The sequence below is a fragment of the Octodon degus genome, unplaced genomic scaffold, assembly GCF_000260255.1.
Source record: "Octodon degus isolate 3935 unplaced genomic scaffold, OctDeg1.0 scaffold00117, whole genome shotgun sequence".
In the NCBI taxonomy this organism is placed as follows: domain Eukaryota; kingdom Metazoa; phylum Chordata; class Mammalia; order Rodentia; family Octodontidae; genus Octodon; species Octodon degus.
Window position 1 is genome coordinate 5,916,313 of NW_004524693.1, and position 13,267 is coordinate 5,929,579.

Genomic DNA, 13,267 nt, shown 5'->3' on the forward strand with positions numbered 1-13,267 from the left:
ATCATTATTACGTTCAAAAGGATAAATCTCTGAATAGGGAAGATAGACAGAATATCCATGTAGTCCTGCACTGGGCTGCTATAAATAACAGTTGGTGAATACAGGCATAATTGTCTTATCACTGAGCTGGATAGATAAGAAAACCCAAGCATGTAAGTTAAGTACTAAAATAAATGAAAAGGAAATAAGATAATCAGATTAAAAATCAAAGACACTATCAAGAAGTGATGCCAATAATTTAGTGCATGAATATTCAAAAGTATAGCCATGAACAGTGACTGAACAACCTGGTCTAGGCAGTAAGACACATTTACCAAAAGAATTTGATTTTATTAACTAGTGTAACTATGTGCTGAAACTCAAGTTTTCAAAATATGGTCAGTAACTCCTGGTCTATGATGACATTAAAGATCTATAACTATATTCTTTGCAAAGCTTTTCCATTCTATTGTCATAGTAAGATTTTATGTTTCATAGGTAGCCAATGAAACTGGCAACCAAAAACAAGCGTTTTAAAGAAGTGATACAAGTTTCTAAAGTCCTTCCAAGGGTATATGGTATTTGATTTTGCCAAGATACTAGTAAAAGTTCTTTTTATTTTGAATGCTATATTTCTTTACAGTGCATTGTGTGAATAAGTAACATGAGTTAGATGGAGATGACATTTCAGAATTTAGAAAAACATGGTATTACTGTATCATGGATAGAAGTGACAGCAATGACAGAATGAATCCTATGTGTTGTCATCTGGGCAAAATGGTGATAGTGAGACTAAGGCCAGTCACCTACTTTTCCCTCTCCAATAGTGTTTTTCACTAGTTATGTCTGTAATTATATGTTATCCATGACAGTATATTTTACAAACTGAACTATGTAATATAGTAAAAGGCTTGTTGGTGTGAGGAAAAGTAGGTGTAACAAGTGAAAATTAGAGGCATTTAGTAAGTTTATTACAGCTATAGGAAAATGACAGAAATAGGTAGACTAGCTGATGTTGAGAAAAGTTGCCTCTAGAGGCTAATTTCCAGTGCTTTCACTATGATTCACATTATGGTGCTAAATTTGCAGTGATAATATTTTTTTGTGTGCTGAGAGGTGATTAGAATACAAAGCATTGGTACTATTATAACTCACAAGATACTGACATGTAAGACAAATACCATTTTATTCACTTAGGAGAAACACTTGCTAAATAGTCTTGAATACTCACTTCAAGTGGTTAGCAAAAATTTCCCCCATAATAACATTTACTTAAGAAAGCAACTACAATGAGATTATATGGAGACCACAGAGTCAGAACAAAGGGAGATATGTGTCAACTTTAATAACTAATGACACCAATTGGGATGACCTAGTGGCATAAGCCCTTTGCAAGAGTAAACCTGCCAAATGACTTACTGGCCAATATCTCATCTGTGAGGCCAGGGAGATTGCTGATGCCCATGATTCTTTCACTGTATTCTTTTCTAGACTTGATGCAGACCATTTTCTTCTTGATAATTCATTTCTCAAATTTATCATAAAGTGATTAGCTCTTTCCTTTCCATAGGCATCAGTCACATAGCAGATTTACTTCTCTAAACATGTATATTTGATTTGACCTACAAGGTTTCCCAAGCCTTTGTATTTACAGACTGCATCTTTGAGTAGGTTATATCTCATTGGTTCTTTGTGGGTTCTAATTAATTGCACTTTCAGAGAAATTTATGTAGTTATAAGTTCTAGGTACCCTCTTTTGTAATCCTTCATTCTAGGTAGTCATTCTAATTAGAGCTGATGGTGTATAGTGCAGTGTCACTTTAAGAAAATTTTAAAGGGATAAAATCGTTGCTAGGTAGTTGGCCATAAAGTATTATCACAGATTCAAAGTAATATGCTTAGCCTGGATATTGGATCAAACCACACGGTACATAGGAGGCCCTTGAGGGAAGTGCTTCAGCAGGGGGCATAAAGCAATGGGAAGTGAACTGGAGTTCACAGATCTGAACACATTATCACTGCTAAGAGGCTATGATATTAGCAAACCTTCTGATGAAGGAGATAATCATGCTTCAAGGGATGTGTCTATGCAGAGAGTGCACAATGATAAATTATGGTGCTAAAATAAGGAAAGATTGGTGACAAAGTAACCAGAATGATCCTATTGGCATTCTAGGAACATACTGGAGTGAATAAAGAAAGCCAATGGAGACCTTTCAGTTAGGCCTTTATTTAAAAATGTTTTAGTGGAGATAGATCAGGATACCACCAGGTAATCCCTGTAACTCAAAGTTCAAATAGGTCTACTTGTTGGAAGATCTCATAAAATATCAGTATCACAGTAGAGATTTCTCAGCATAACTAGAACATGTGCACTGAAGTCTCCTTATTGTGAAAATGTATGCAGTAATGTGGATATGTACAGCAAGCTATTGATAAAGGAGACCCTGCCCATAAATGTATAGTTTAACACAGTAGTTAATGAGGCACTGATGAGTAAAAAGATGTATTTTCTGGTTTTTCAAGATGACAAAAGATCTAACTGTGTTTAAATGTTGAAAAGTTAGGGGAATTTTCCAGGAAAAATAACAAAATACAGTGTCACTTTGTGTTCTGAAAGGTCTGATGGCTGCTAAGGAATATGTAATTGTTCATCTTTAAGCAATCCATTGGGGGGGCTTATCATCAGCAAGATCCTGAGACCAACACAATGGTAATAACCAAGAATTTCTGATCCTTATTGGATGCTCTTGGCATTTTAGGGCATGTGCAGAGCTGGTATGTGTTGAGTACAACACAATCAAATTCCCTCAGGTCTTGAATTTTATACAAAGATAGTGTTAATGTATGTGTCCCAACGTTTTCCAGATGAGATGGTTCAGAAAATGGTCTCTAACTCTGCTTTTCAAGATTCTCTGTTAGATGAGATTAGATCTCAAAAGCAATGGAAAATGATCACAGACGGTTACCAATTTGAGGCTCCTACAATAGGGAATTACTTTAGGGCATAATTCTGAGTCCTTAGCACAGATATGTTTGTCCATATTCCATGTTCAAGGCAGCAAGAATATAATCCAAATACAATAATTACAACAGAACATCTTCTTTGTCTTTCACTAAATATCTTTCAGAGAACATTGTCTTAAACTATTTGACTTAACCATAAGATATTCTAGAACCTCAAGTAAGATCTTTAGTAAAGGGAGAGATTGCTGAGATTGGTGAAGTATGGATAAAAGTATATGACTTCCAGAAAGGTCCAACAAGTAGTGTTCAAAGGTTCATACAATCTGGTTTGTAAATAGCCAGGCAATTCAAATTTTAGGCACGATATTTCAGCTGGCAACAAAACATATAGCTGTGTGGATGAGTGGCAGATCTGTAGGTCCAGGAAGGTTGGTTGGTGCTGAAGCTAGATTCTAATCAAGTCTCTAGAAGGTGCATAATAGCAGGATATGACAATGCAACTGGTATTGCAGGTGAAGTTTCTATGTTAACTTGAAATTTGGGTACAGATCAAGAAGGATGAGTATAAAAGTGTTGGGCTAATTCATAGGCACACATGACACATGATTTAGCTCAATAAATGTAACCCAAATTTCAACTACTGGTGAGAATGGGACTCCCAATATACTGCCGAAGCTATTTTTATTGGCTTGGACTGGGGATAGTTTTGCCTGTAAACTTTCTATAATTTCTGAGAAATTGGTCCCAACTATATAGATGCCTATGAATTGCTTTCAGTATTATTAGTTCATTGGCAAATGGTCAACTTCCAGTGAAAGAGATCTAATAGTTTAAATTTCCAGAAGCACAGTAGTAGTTCATGACCATATAAAGTGGTATCACAGTTCTCCACTTATATTTTAGAGTTAGTTCAGGATATAAATCAATAAGGCTTGGAATGAGAAGAATATAAGTTCACAAAGTGACCTTATGGGCTCCTCTTACTGGTGATCTGGGTTATTTGTCCTTGCTGGGGCTCGAGAACGTTTGGCAAGGCAGTCTTTTGTGAAGTGACCAGCCTGGCTGCAGTAGAGGCACAACTGACTTTCCTGTTGGCGGGCTCTTTTGGCTGGAGTAAGAGGCAGACCTCCTCGAAGTTGTATAGGCTCTTCCTTGGGTGGTGGACACATGGAGCTGGAGAAGGATGGGGGATGGTTCGGGAAAGCCAACTCTGGGAGCTGGGCTTCTGACTGTAGGAGCTCTGGCTTTTCATTACATTTCTTGTCCAACTGAATGCATTGAATTATTAGGTCTGGAAGATTTGCCATCATAGCTGTGACACTTTTTTGATCTTGGATGTTATCAGACAGTCTCTCCTGGATCTTCTCTTTGGGATTTGTTTCATTACAACTCAGACTTTGAGAAAGAAACTGGAAAGTAGTAATATTTTGCTGAAAGCCACTGTCTACTTTGTCAACCTTAGCATTCATCAGAAGGTTCATTTCTTGTTCTATGGGGTCACGAGATGACTGCTGGAAATCAAGAGCAAAGTTCTCATTTTCCTTCAATGGAGCACACTGGTCATACTCACAGTTGATTCCAAAATTTTCCATCTGCTAAGTTAAGTAGTCAGAAAAGAGCTTGACTTGGGTATCAGCTATAAGATTGGAAATCTTAAGAGCTGTCAAGTAGGTAATCGCCTGAGCAAGAAATCCTCAGTGGTTGACAAGGTCACCTAGAAACTGGGTGAAATGCTCAAGTGGTCAGTGTCCAGACAGCTTGGCGATGATCAGAGCAGGCATGGCATTGTTTCTTAGGAAGATGTGTTTGTGGATGGTGAACCAGATTATCTCTTTGAAGAAAAGAAATATCTGCCTACAAGGTTTGTAGTGATTCTGTATACTTCACTATGTCTTCTGGAGTCAGATGAGACTGAATAGAACTGTATACTAGTAAAGATTGTGATTTGTTCTGTGATCAGACAGCCAGTGTCATTAGCAAGCAGCCAAAACTACTAGCTATGAAAAGTCACTAGTGGATGCTGAGACTTGATTGAAGAGATGCTCAAAAATGTCTGCTATTCAGAAATGCCTCTTCTTCAAGGAGAATGTCAATGTTCTGCACATTCAGAAGAAATATGTTACCTTGGAACACATAGAAGACTTAAGTTAGGAAGATATATACAATAGTCACAGTAGCTTTCTGTCCATCCTCCTTTTCTTTGCGTTGTAGATACAATTTGCCCTCATATTAATTATGGATTTGAATAATAATTACTAATCATGGTTCTAAAGTTTTTCATCAGTCAGATGAGTAAGTGGAGATATTTCAAAATGTAAGGTGAGAAGAAGCAGCATTTATATCAACATAAAAGTTGCCAAAAATACAGAATCCTACACCCCATCCAAGAACTACTGAATCAGTTTTCATATTTTAAAGGATTTCAAAGGTGATTAAAATGTGCATTTCCATTTGAAAAGTGCTGCTGTGGAAAGTATTTAACCATAATTGGAATAAGCATAGCATTATTGCCCAATCCTAGCTTGCAGAATCATAGGAATCTGTTTTTGCGATGCTAGTTAATCCACTTTTGTTCTGACTACCTAGTCCCTGAGGTTACTTTTTGTTGCCATGGAAATAATCAAATTATCACAGGCAAGATGAAGAGGTAAGAGAGACCAAGCAAAGACAAACTGAACAGTCTTAAAAGTGTAAAGATCAAAATGTTCAACACTTCTCTTTGCATTCAGAACAAGAATAAAGCCACCAAAAAAAAATCTAAAAGTAAATACTAAATACATAGCATATCAACTGAACTGTCCCGTATTTCAATTCCTCTCACTAACTTTCCTTGTGTAGCATACTATTTAAATATATTTGTATTACTCAGAGGTGGGTAAAAGTATATCACTGAATCTTTGAAAATATAAGACTCATTTCCTTAGGTTTTATTTAAATGCCTCCTACTTTCTAGATTTATGGAAAAATATTTGTAGACTAAAATAGTGTAAAATTGGAGGCAAGAAACAAACTGATCTACACCAGATTAACTTGAAGGACTCATTCAGGTCTTCAGTGTTCTGGGGCCTGCATAGCATGCAGTATTGGAGAATAAACCTGGGTCCTTGCATTTGCCAGAGTGTTGCTTAGACCATCGAGCCATCTCTCCAGTCCGGGAAGATGATTCTTAAAGAGGTGAAATAATTTGCTTAGGGTGATACAGTCTTTATTCAAACCAGGATTTATACCAGGATTTATTATGCTTAATTTTTGTGTTGTCCTGTGAGTGATGGACAGTTGCGAAGGGCAGTGTGGGCCTTCTTTAGAATTTAGACAGAAATAGAATTAAGAACCACCGATTCTATGTCACTTGAGGACAACTAGCTAATTCTTCCTTGATTGAAATGGTGTGATTTTCTTTTCCTGACCTTGCCTTCTGCCCTTTACTTCTACCCCCAGAAGTTCCAGATCTGTTTTTAGGTCTCCTGTTTCTTTCCAGAATTATATATTCAAGGTGGCAGGACATTTAATTTTCCTAATTATGTAGCACTGGTGAAACACTTGCTAAAATTATGAGCATTAGTACAAATGCAAATCATACAATGGCCCTGTTGTCAATGGCAATTAATTAATCTGTCAAAGCAAATATACCTTACCTTATCATTTGGAGAACTGCTCTCATTTTAGAGGTCAGTGACGTTCTACTGCATTGCCCTGAGAAGATTCTGGAGCACAGCCTACCAGTCTGAAGAATCTCACCTTGAAGAAATGAAGAAGAAACAGAACTGGAATGTTAAATGCACAGGCTTGGAGGTTCAGACTGGTGAGTTAGACCAAGTCTGACAGAAACATACAGATATTTAACCATTTATTTAATACGTTTCAACAACTGCAATAACATCCACAAAAACAACAATACATTGGTTTAGTAAAGTATAGCATACCATTTCAGTGTTTGCCTACAGTTTGGCTTGTGATCACGGTTGAAAGTTACCCTTGACATAAAATTGCACTATGAATTTCTCTGAGATTGTACTTGCAAGGTCCTTGCTACAGTTTGATCTGGAATACTCCTCAAAGGCTCATGTATTGAAGACTTCACCCTCAACCTGACATTATTGATGGAAACTCTTAATTAGTGTGGCCTCATTGGAGGTCTTATGTCATACAGTGTGATCCTTCAAATGGAATATTAGGATTTCATCCCCTCCTCTCTGTTTTTACTTCTCAGCTTCCAAGGGCTGAGTAGCTTTTTACTGCCTCACCAAAGGACCAAAAGCAAAAGGTGCAAATAACCACAGACTGAATCTTTCAAACTGTGAGCAAAATAAACTTTTGTTCTTTCAAGTTGATAATATCCACTATTTTGTTATAGTAAGCAGAAAGCTGTCCAACACAAGTGTGCAGTACCCTGTTGTTTATAAGAGACTTTGTGAACTTTCACTACCTTATCTTCAAAAAGAAATTTTTTTTTTTACTTTTTAAAAGTTCAGATGCCAAGATGTTATTTATAATTCACTAGAAGAGAAGTCTTGACATGGGACTTTTGACCAACTATACATTTCTCTCTTTAGATTCACACCTTCTAAGGAAATCTGTGTCCCCAGGATCTAAATTGAGACATAAATAGCCCTTTTAAGTGTGTAGAATGACATAGTAATTTGAACTGGTCTGGACAGCTAAATGTGTGTCTATCTATGCCACCATCCAGACTGACAACTTTGGGAAAGTCACTCTATGCCTCCAGGCCTCAGTTTCTTTATCTGTAGCATGTAAGGATTTGGCTTCTCTCTCTCTCTTTTTTTTTGAGGTGGCCTTTCCATTTACTTTTTTCCCATAATTTTATTGAAAAGCAAGTAGCAATGAGACAGTTTCAAATCAAATTGGTAAGACAGTTTCAATAATTCACACATTGCATACATTCTTCTTAGTGGTTAATTGATGTACAAGATGTGGCTTCTCAAACTTCAACTCATAAGAAATTTTGACTCAAGATAGCTAGTGGGAGACTCATGAATAGATTTTTTGCCCCAATAGAATTGACATAAGTGGTCCTCTGATTTAACTTTGGGAATACTGGAGCTAAGTAGAGCTCCAACATTAGTCAGTAATTTTCAAATTTCAGGATACATTCTAATGTCTTGGGTGTTTAACATAAAGATTCCATTATTTCATGATTGGAGATTGTGACTCTGGGTTTCTGTGATGAGACCCTCTAATCAGCATTTTTGTCACACTCTGTAGATGCTGCTGATAAAGAAGCTTTCCTCAACAATACTTCCAAAAAATTCTAGGTTGAGTATTCTCAAAAGGACCTTTCTGTTTTAGTACTTTGTACACTCTGCAAAATAGAAAATATTTAGCTGGAAAAGTTGCTGCTGAATTGCATGCTATGTAGATTGCTACTGTTTCCAAGTTTCTGTCTGAGACTCCAAGGTACCCCTAAATAGTACACTTGTGCAGGGCTGTTTTTGGCATGTGACATCCAGTTGGCTTAGATGTAGAAAAGAGGGTAAAAATTTAGCTGACCTTGCCTTTGTAAAACTGTAGTTCTTTCTGGAAGGTATAAGTTACTTTTGTCTTCACTCTGCTTGTAAATAATGTAATAAAGCTCTCCATGTATTTCCGTATAAAAAAGTACAAAAGCCCATCTGTTGTCAATTTGCCCATTTAAATGACTGAGCCTTCTGGCCTTTCTTTGTTCTTCAATCTTCCTTCTGGCTCAGTGGTCTCCAAGGCTTATGAACTTAAAAGTCTTGTGAATATTGGGTCACAGTTCTCTAATTTTCCTTTCTCATATACCTAACTCTATTAGTGCCATGCTTGGGAGAAGACATTACCACAGACAGTCAAGAGACTGATGTTAGTAAAATGTTAAAATTGAAGACTCACAGCTGATCTTGTCGGGCTTTGGAGTGACTTTATATTAAATGTCCAAATGGATCTATGGATAGGGTTTTTCTTTACTAAAACTATAATCATTGATATCAGAGGAAACTAAGAAAGTTCATGCTTGATTCTTGTATTTAAAGAGCTTGCACTTTCTTTTCAATAGTCTTGATTACCTAGGTCAACTGAAGTCTTGTTTTTCCCTTATGTCTTGCTCTCTCAGCATTCCTCCTCTATGGGTCTCACTGCCTATGTACATAAAGAATTAAGTCTCAAAAACCTACTTTCATATTCATTATTTAACTGCATATGGACTACAGTTTTGCTGTTTTTCAAGTCATAAAATCAAGGCACTGACATGTAGAGTACAAGTCAAGGAGCAAGTGGGAAGTTGGACACATACATAATTGTCTCCCAAAGACTCTTTTTGTAGAATATTTTTTCTTAGCGGCTAGGATGAAGCTATCATTGAGAGGATAGAGATACACATTGGATTAATGTCTATGAAATAAGTTATGAATTCTATATTGTTGGAAAATCAGAGTTAGAATTCTATTCTGGTCAGGACTTATGGTAGGGAACTCCAAGAATCAGGGAGGCACCATAAAAATGATCTAGTGATTTTAACCACGTAGATTCTATAACTTGCCTAAACACAGTTAAAATGTGGGTGAGAAATTGGTTTTTCGTCATGTACAGTCTAGAATCTGACTTAGATTCTCAGCCTACCTGAACTTTATTCACTGTACATCAACTCCACTGTCCCTATTCTTGGAGAAGATGCAGTAGCTCACATAGATGATGCTTTATTTACTATTTTGAAGGCTTAGTGAGGTTGCTCTTTTTGTTTTAAACATTGGTTGTTTCACATATACAACTAGGGGAAGAGTGGAAAAATTCTGATCTGCAGATCCCAAATAGTCATGAGATAATCCCTCTAAAATTGAAATGAAAAGTCCTCTGAATTTACACTCCTTGCTGTCTCTTTCATTTTTAATTCATTAAATGAAATTCATTTAGTACTGAATACCACCTGCCATCGCAGTAGAGCATAGCCTACTGAGATGAAACATCTTTTTTAACATTGTCAGGTCCCTGTGGTTTTGGGCAACGTGTGGACACGGTCAAGGTAGAGGAAGCTTAATTTATGCATTATAGTATGTATATCTTGTTTTTTAAAGCCTCTTTGTCTGATTAAAGTTCCAACTTTACAAATAAAGTACTTGAAGTTTAGGAAAAGAAAATTAGACTCACATTTATGACAATCTATGCTAAGGACTCGTCTCAAACCCTTGTTGTCTTATCTAAATCTTAAGAAGAAGTGACATTCTTTACTCCTGACACTGAGATACACACAGACTGGTAAAGCTTTGTCTAACAGGTGTTGGTTATGTAACCTCAGGCAAGTTAAACACTTTAAGTTTCATTTTCTTTAGTCAGAAGCCAATAATATTCACCAGAGAAACTTGATCATTTTATCTAATTAATATTTCATGCATATCTACTCTGTCCCAGAGACCGTATTGGGTACGAGGAAAGAGCAATAAGCATGGATGCGGCACAGTTATTTAAGTATGAATACACATTACATATCTGAATAGCTGTCTCATAATACCCATTTAATAAGTAGTGAGGTTATTGTATTAGTAGTCTGAGAGACAAGAATGTGCTAATTATGAGCCTCAGTTCTTCAATCAGACCTAAGTCAGTTCTAGTTTGGAATATTAATTCTCCATATTGGTCATGAGAAATTATTAGGTCCTTTAAATTGAACTCTCCTTCAATTTTGTATATCTACATTTTCACACCTCTAAACTAATAATGATCATAGCTTTCATATAAGCTTGTAAGCATTCAAGTCTTCCACACTCTAAAGGTACGATTCAGGATTGAACACAGGTCTAGGTGGATCAAAGCTAAAAACCCTTCCTAGTAGTTATTCAGAGTACAAGATGCAGACATGATATCTTGTCTAAACACTATTAGTTTAAATCTTGTCATTTAACTAAGAGAAAGTAGCTGTGCTGTCTCATTGCTATTTCTTTCCGCAAAAATTAATAAAAATTAAAAATATTAGGAGGGGAAAAAAGTGAAAAAAATCCTTCAAAGAAAATGTCTCTGTTTAAAATTAAGTTTACAGGTTATACATATATTCATCATGGGCAATTTGTACCCATATGTGATACATTTTAGTTTCTTTTTCCAGTCCCCTGACCTCTCTTAAAGACCTTTTCCCCTACTTTTTTACAAAGCTTTCCTTCAGCTGCTTAAAATTTGAGTACAACATAGAGGAAAATAAGTGGAGAAACTATGAAAAGAGCCAATAAGTAATGATATGTAAGGACAGACACTGCAGAGAAAGGCAGTTTGTAGGTGAAGAGAAACTTTATAAGGGAAAAGAAGAGCACACTTATTTATGTTCATTACAGGTAGGAAGTCAGTGTCACATAGTATGACCTCTGCTTATAACATACAGAAAACTCTTTTGCAAAGTCGTATCTTGAACACTAGACTTTAGCAAGAACATTGTGTACTTCTCTCATCTTGCTAGTAGGTCATATTACCAAGAGTGTTTATCTTTCTCTACTTTCATTTGTATTTGCATTTGCATTTGTATTTCTAATGACCTTTGTATTCTCCAAGATCTGCTATAAGGACACAGGACTATGACAGGATGACTCTCTGATGAAAGATAGTGGGTTTTACATAAATATGTTTTATCAAGGATACAATTATATATATGGTAATAAAATTCATCTATTTGAATTGTATGGTTAGGGGCTGGCCATATAGCTCAGCATATTAAAGCACCTGCAAGCAGGCACAGGGGCAGAGGGTTTGATCTCCGGGCCTGCTATGCTGGGCCAGGTATGCTGGCCTGCACCCCAGGGCACGCTGAGCCCTCAATTGAGACTGAGTGCGGTGATGAGCACCTGTAATCCAAGCACTTGGGAAGCTGTAAACAGGCAAATCACTAAAAGTCCAATCTAGTATTGAGACCCAGAACACCCTGTAAACCCTTCCTTAAAATACAAAAAAAAAAAAGAATTGTATGGTTAATAAATCTTGACAGATGTATATTTATACAGTATATATATATATATATATATATATATATATATATATATATAGTGTCAGCTTCACCACAAAATATTTTATACCCAATATTTTCATTTGAATTTTTGCCTTAAATTATTTATTATTATTGGTGTGTCTCTGCAATGCATAATATTTACATCCAACTTGGAAAATTGGTACATAGATGTAACCCATTTTGAACATATTTATTTCCTGTTCTCTCTACACTTTCCTCACTCTCTTTCCCCAAACCCCTTTCCTATGTCCACAATGTCTACCACCTAATTTTCAACCATCTATTTTTTATTTGTTCTTCAAATTATTTGCTTTTCTCCTTTTTATTTTGGGGTTCTAATATAAGAAAAAATTCTAAAATATTTTCTTTTTTATCTGATTTATCTCATTTAGCATTATGAACTCAAGACATTGATTTTCTTGCAGATAACCCAATTTTTTCTTCTTTATGATTTACTAGTATTCCATTATGCATATTTCTAAATTTCCTATTCATCATGCTCCAAATTCTGTCATATTACTTTGCCGTCAATTTCCTCAATCTTGGCCTGAGCCACTTTTTTGTGTATATATTTTTGTTTATATAGATTTGTCTTTTCTGGGTATTTAATGTAAAAAGGTGGATTCCATATGAAACCCTGCATGTCTGGCTTTTTTACTTTCTTCATGCTTCAAGTTTCAACTATGCAAAGAAAAAAAAAGATTCAACTATGCTATGGCCTCAGTATCTCACTTCATTTTGTGGTCAAAAATACTCTGTTCTTTGGATATACCATTTTTTTCACCTTTTTGATAGACATTCTGGACATATTCCGAGTTTGGGATCACTAAAATTAAGCTGTTAGGGACATATGTATGTACATGTGTACATGGATATATTTTTCCAGATTTGTTGAGGTATAATTGACATACAGAAATTGTATCTATTTAAGGTGTACAAAAATGATGTTGCTTGGGGGATTTTTGTTTTATTCAGTGTCTCATGATATTGACCAGGTTGGCATCAAACTTATGATTTTCCTGTCTCAGCCTCCCAAGTAGATGTGATTAGAGGCATATACCACCATTTTGGTTTCAATATGATGTTTAAATATACTATACATACATTGTAGCATGATTACCATTACAGTTTCTCTCAAGTACCTAAGAATGGGCTATGTGTTAAGTGTACATTTAACTTTATATAACAGAGATAATCCTCATTTTATATTTTACTTGTTCAATAAGAATTTAGACTTATGACCAAGGTATAATGTGCAGATTTACAACCCACTACTCAGAATTATGGCTCATCTTTTTGCTTTTGTGAATTCTGTCATTTTGCTTATAGAGACCCAATGTCTTTTTTGTACAGTATACA

The 13,267-nt window shown here is 35.8% G+C and overlaps 1 protein-coding gene across 1 annotated transcript in view; it reads right to left on the reverse strand.

Annotated features, from left to right (window-relative positions):
* Positions 1-3,926: 3,926 nt before the first annotated feature.
* The window catches only part of Rtl4 (retrotransposon Gag like 4), a 44,992-nt gene continuing 35,651 nt past the window's right edge, over positions 3,927-13,267 (reverse strand). Inside the window, 1 exon segment of the mRNA XM_023699914.1 lies at positions 3,927-4,625. Within this exon segment, the coding sequence (XP_023555682.1) occupies positions 3,927-4,625 (699 nt within the window).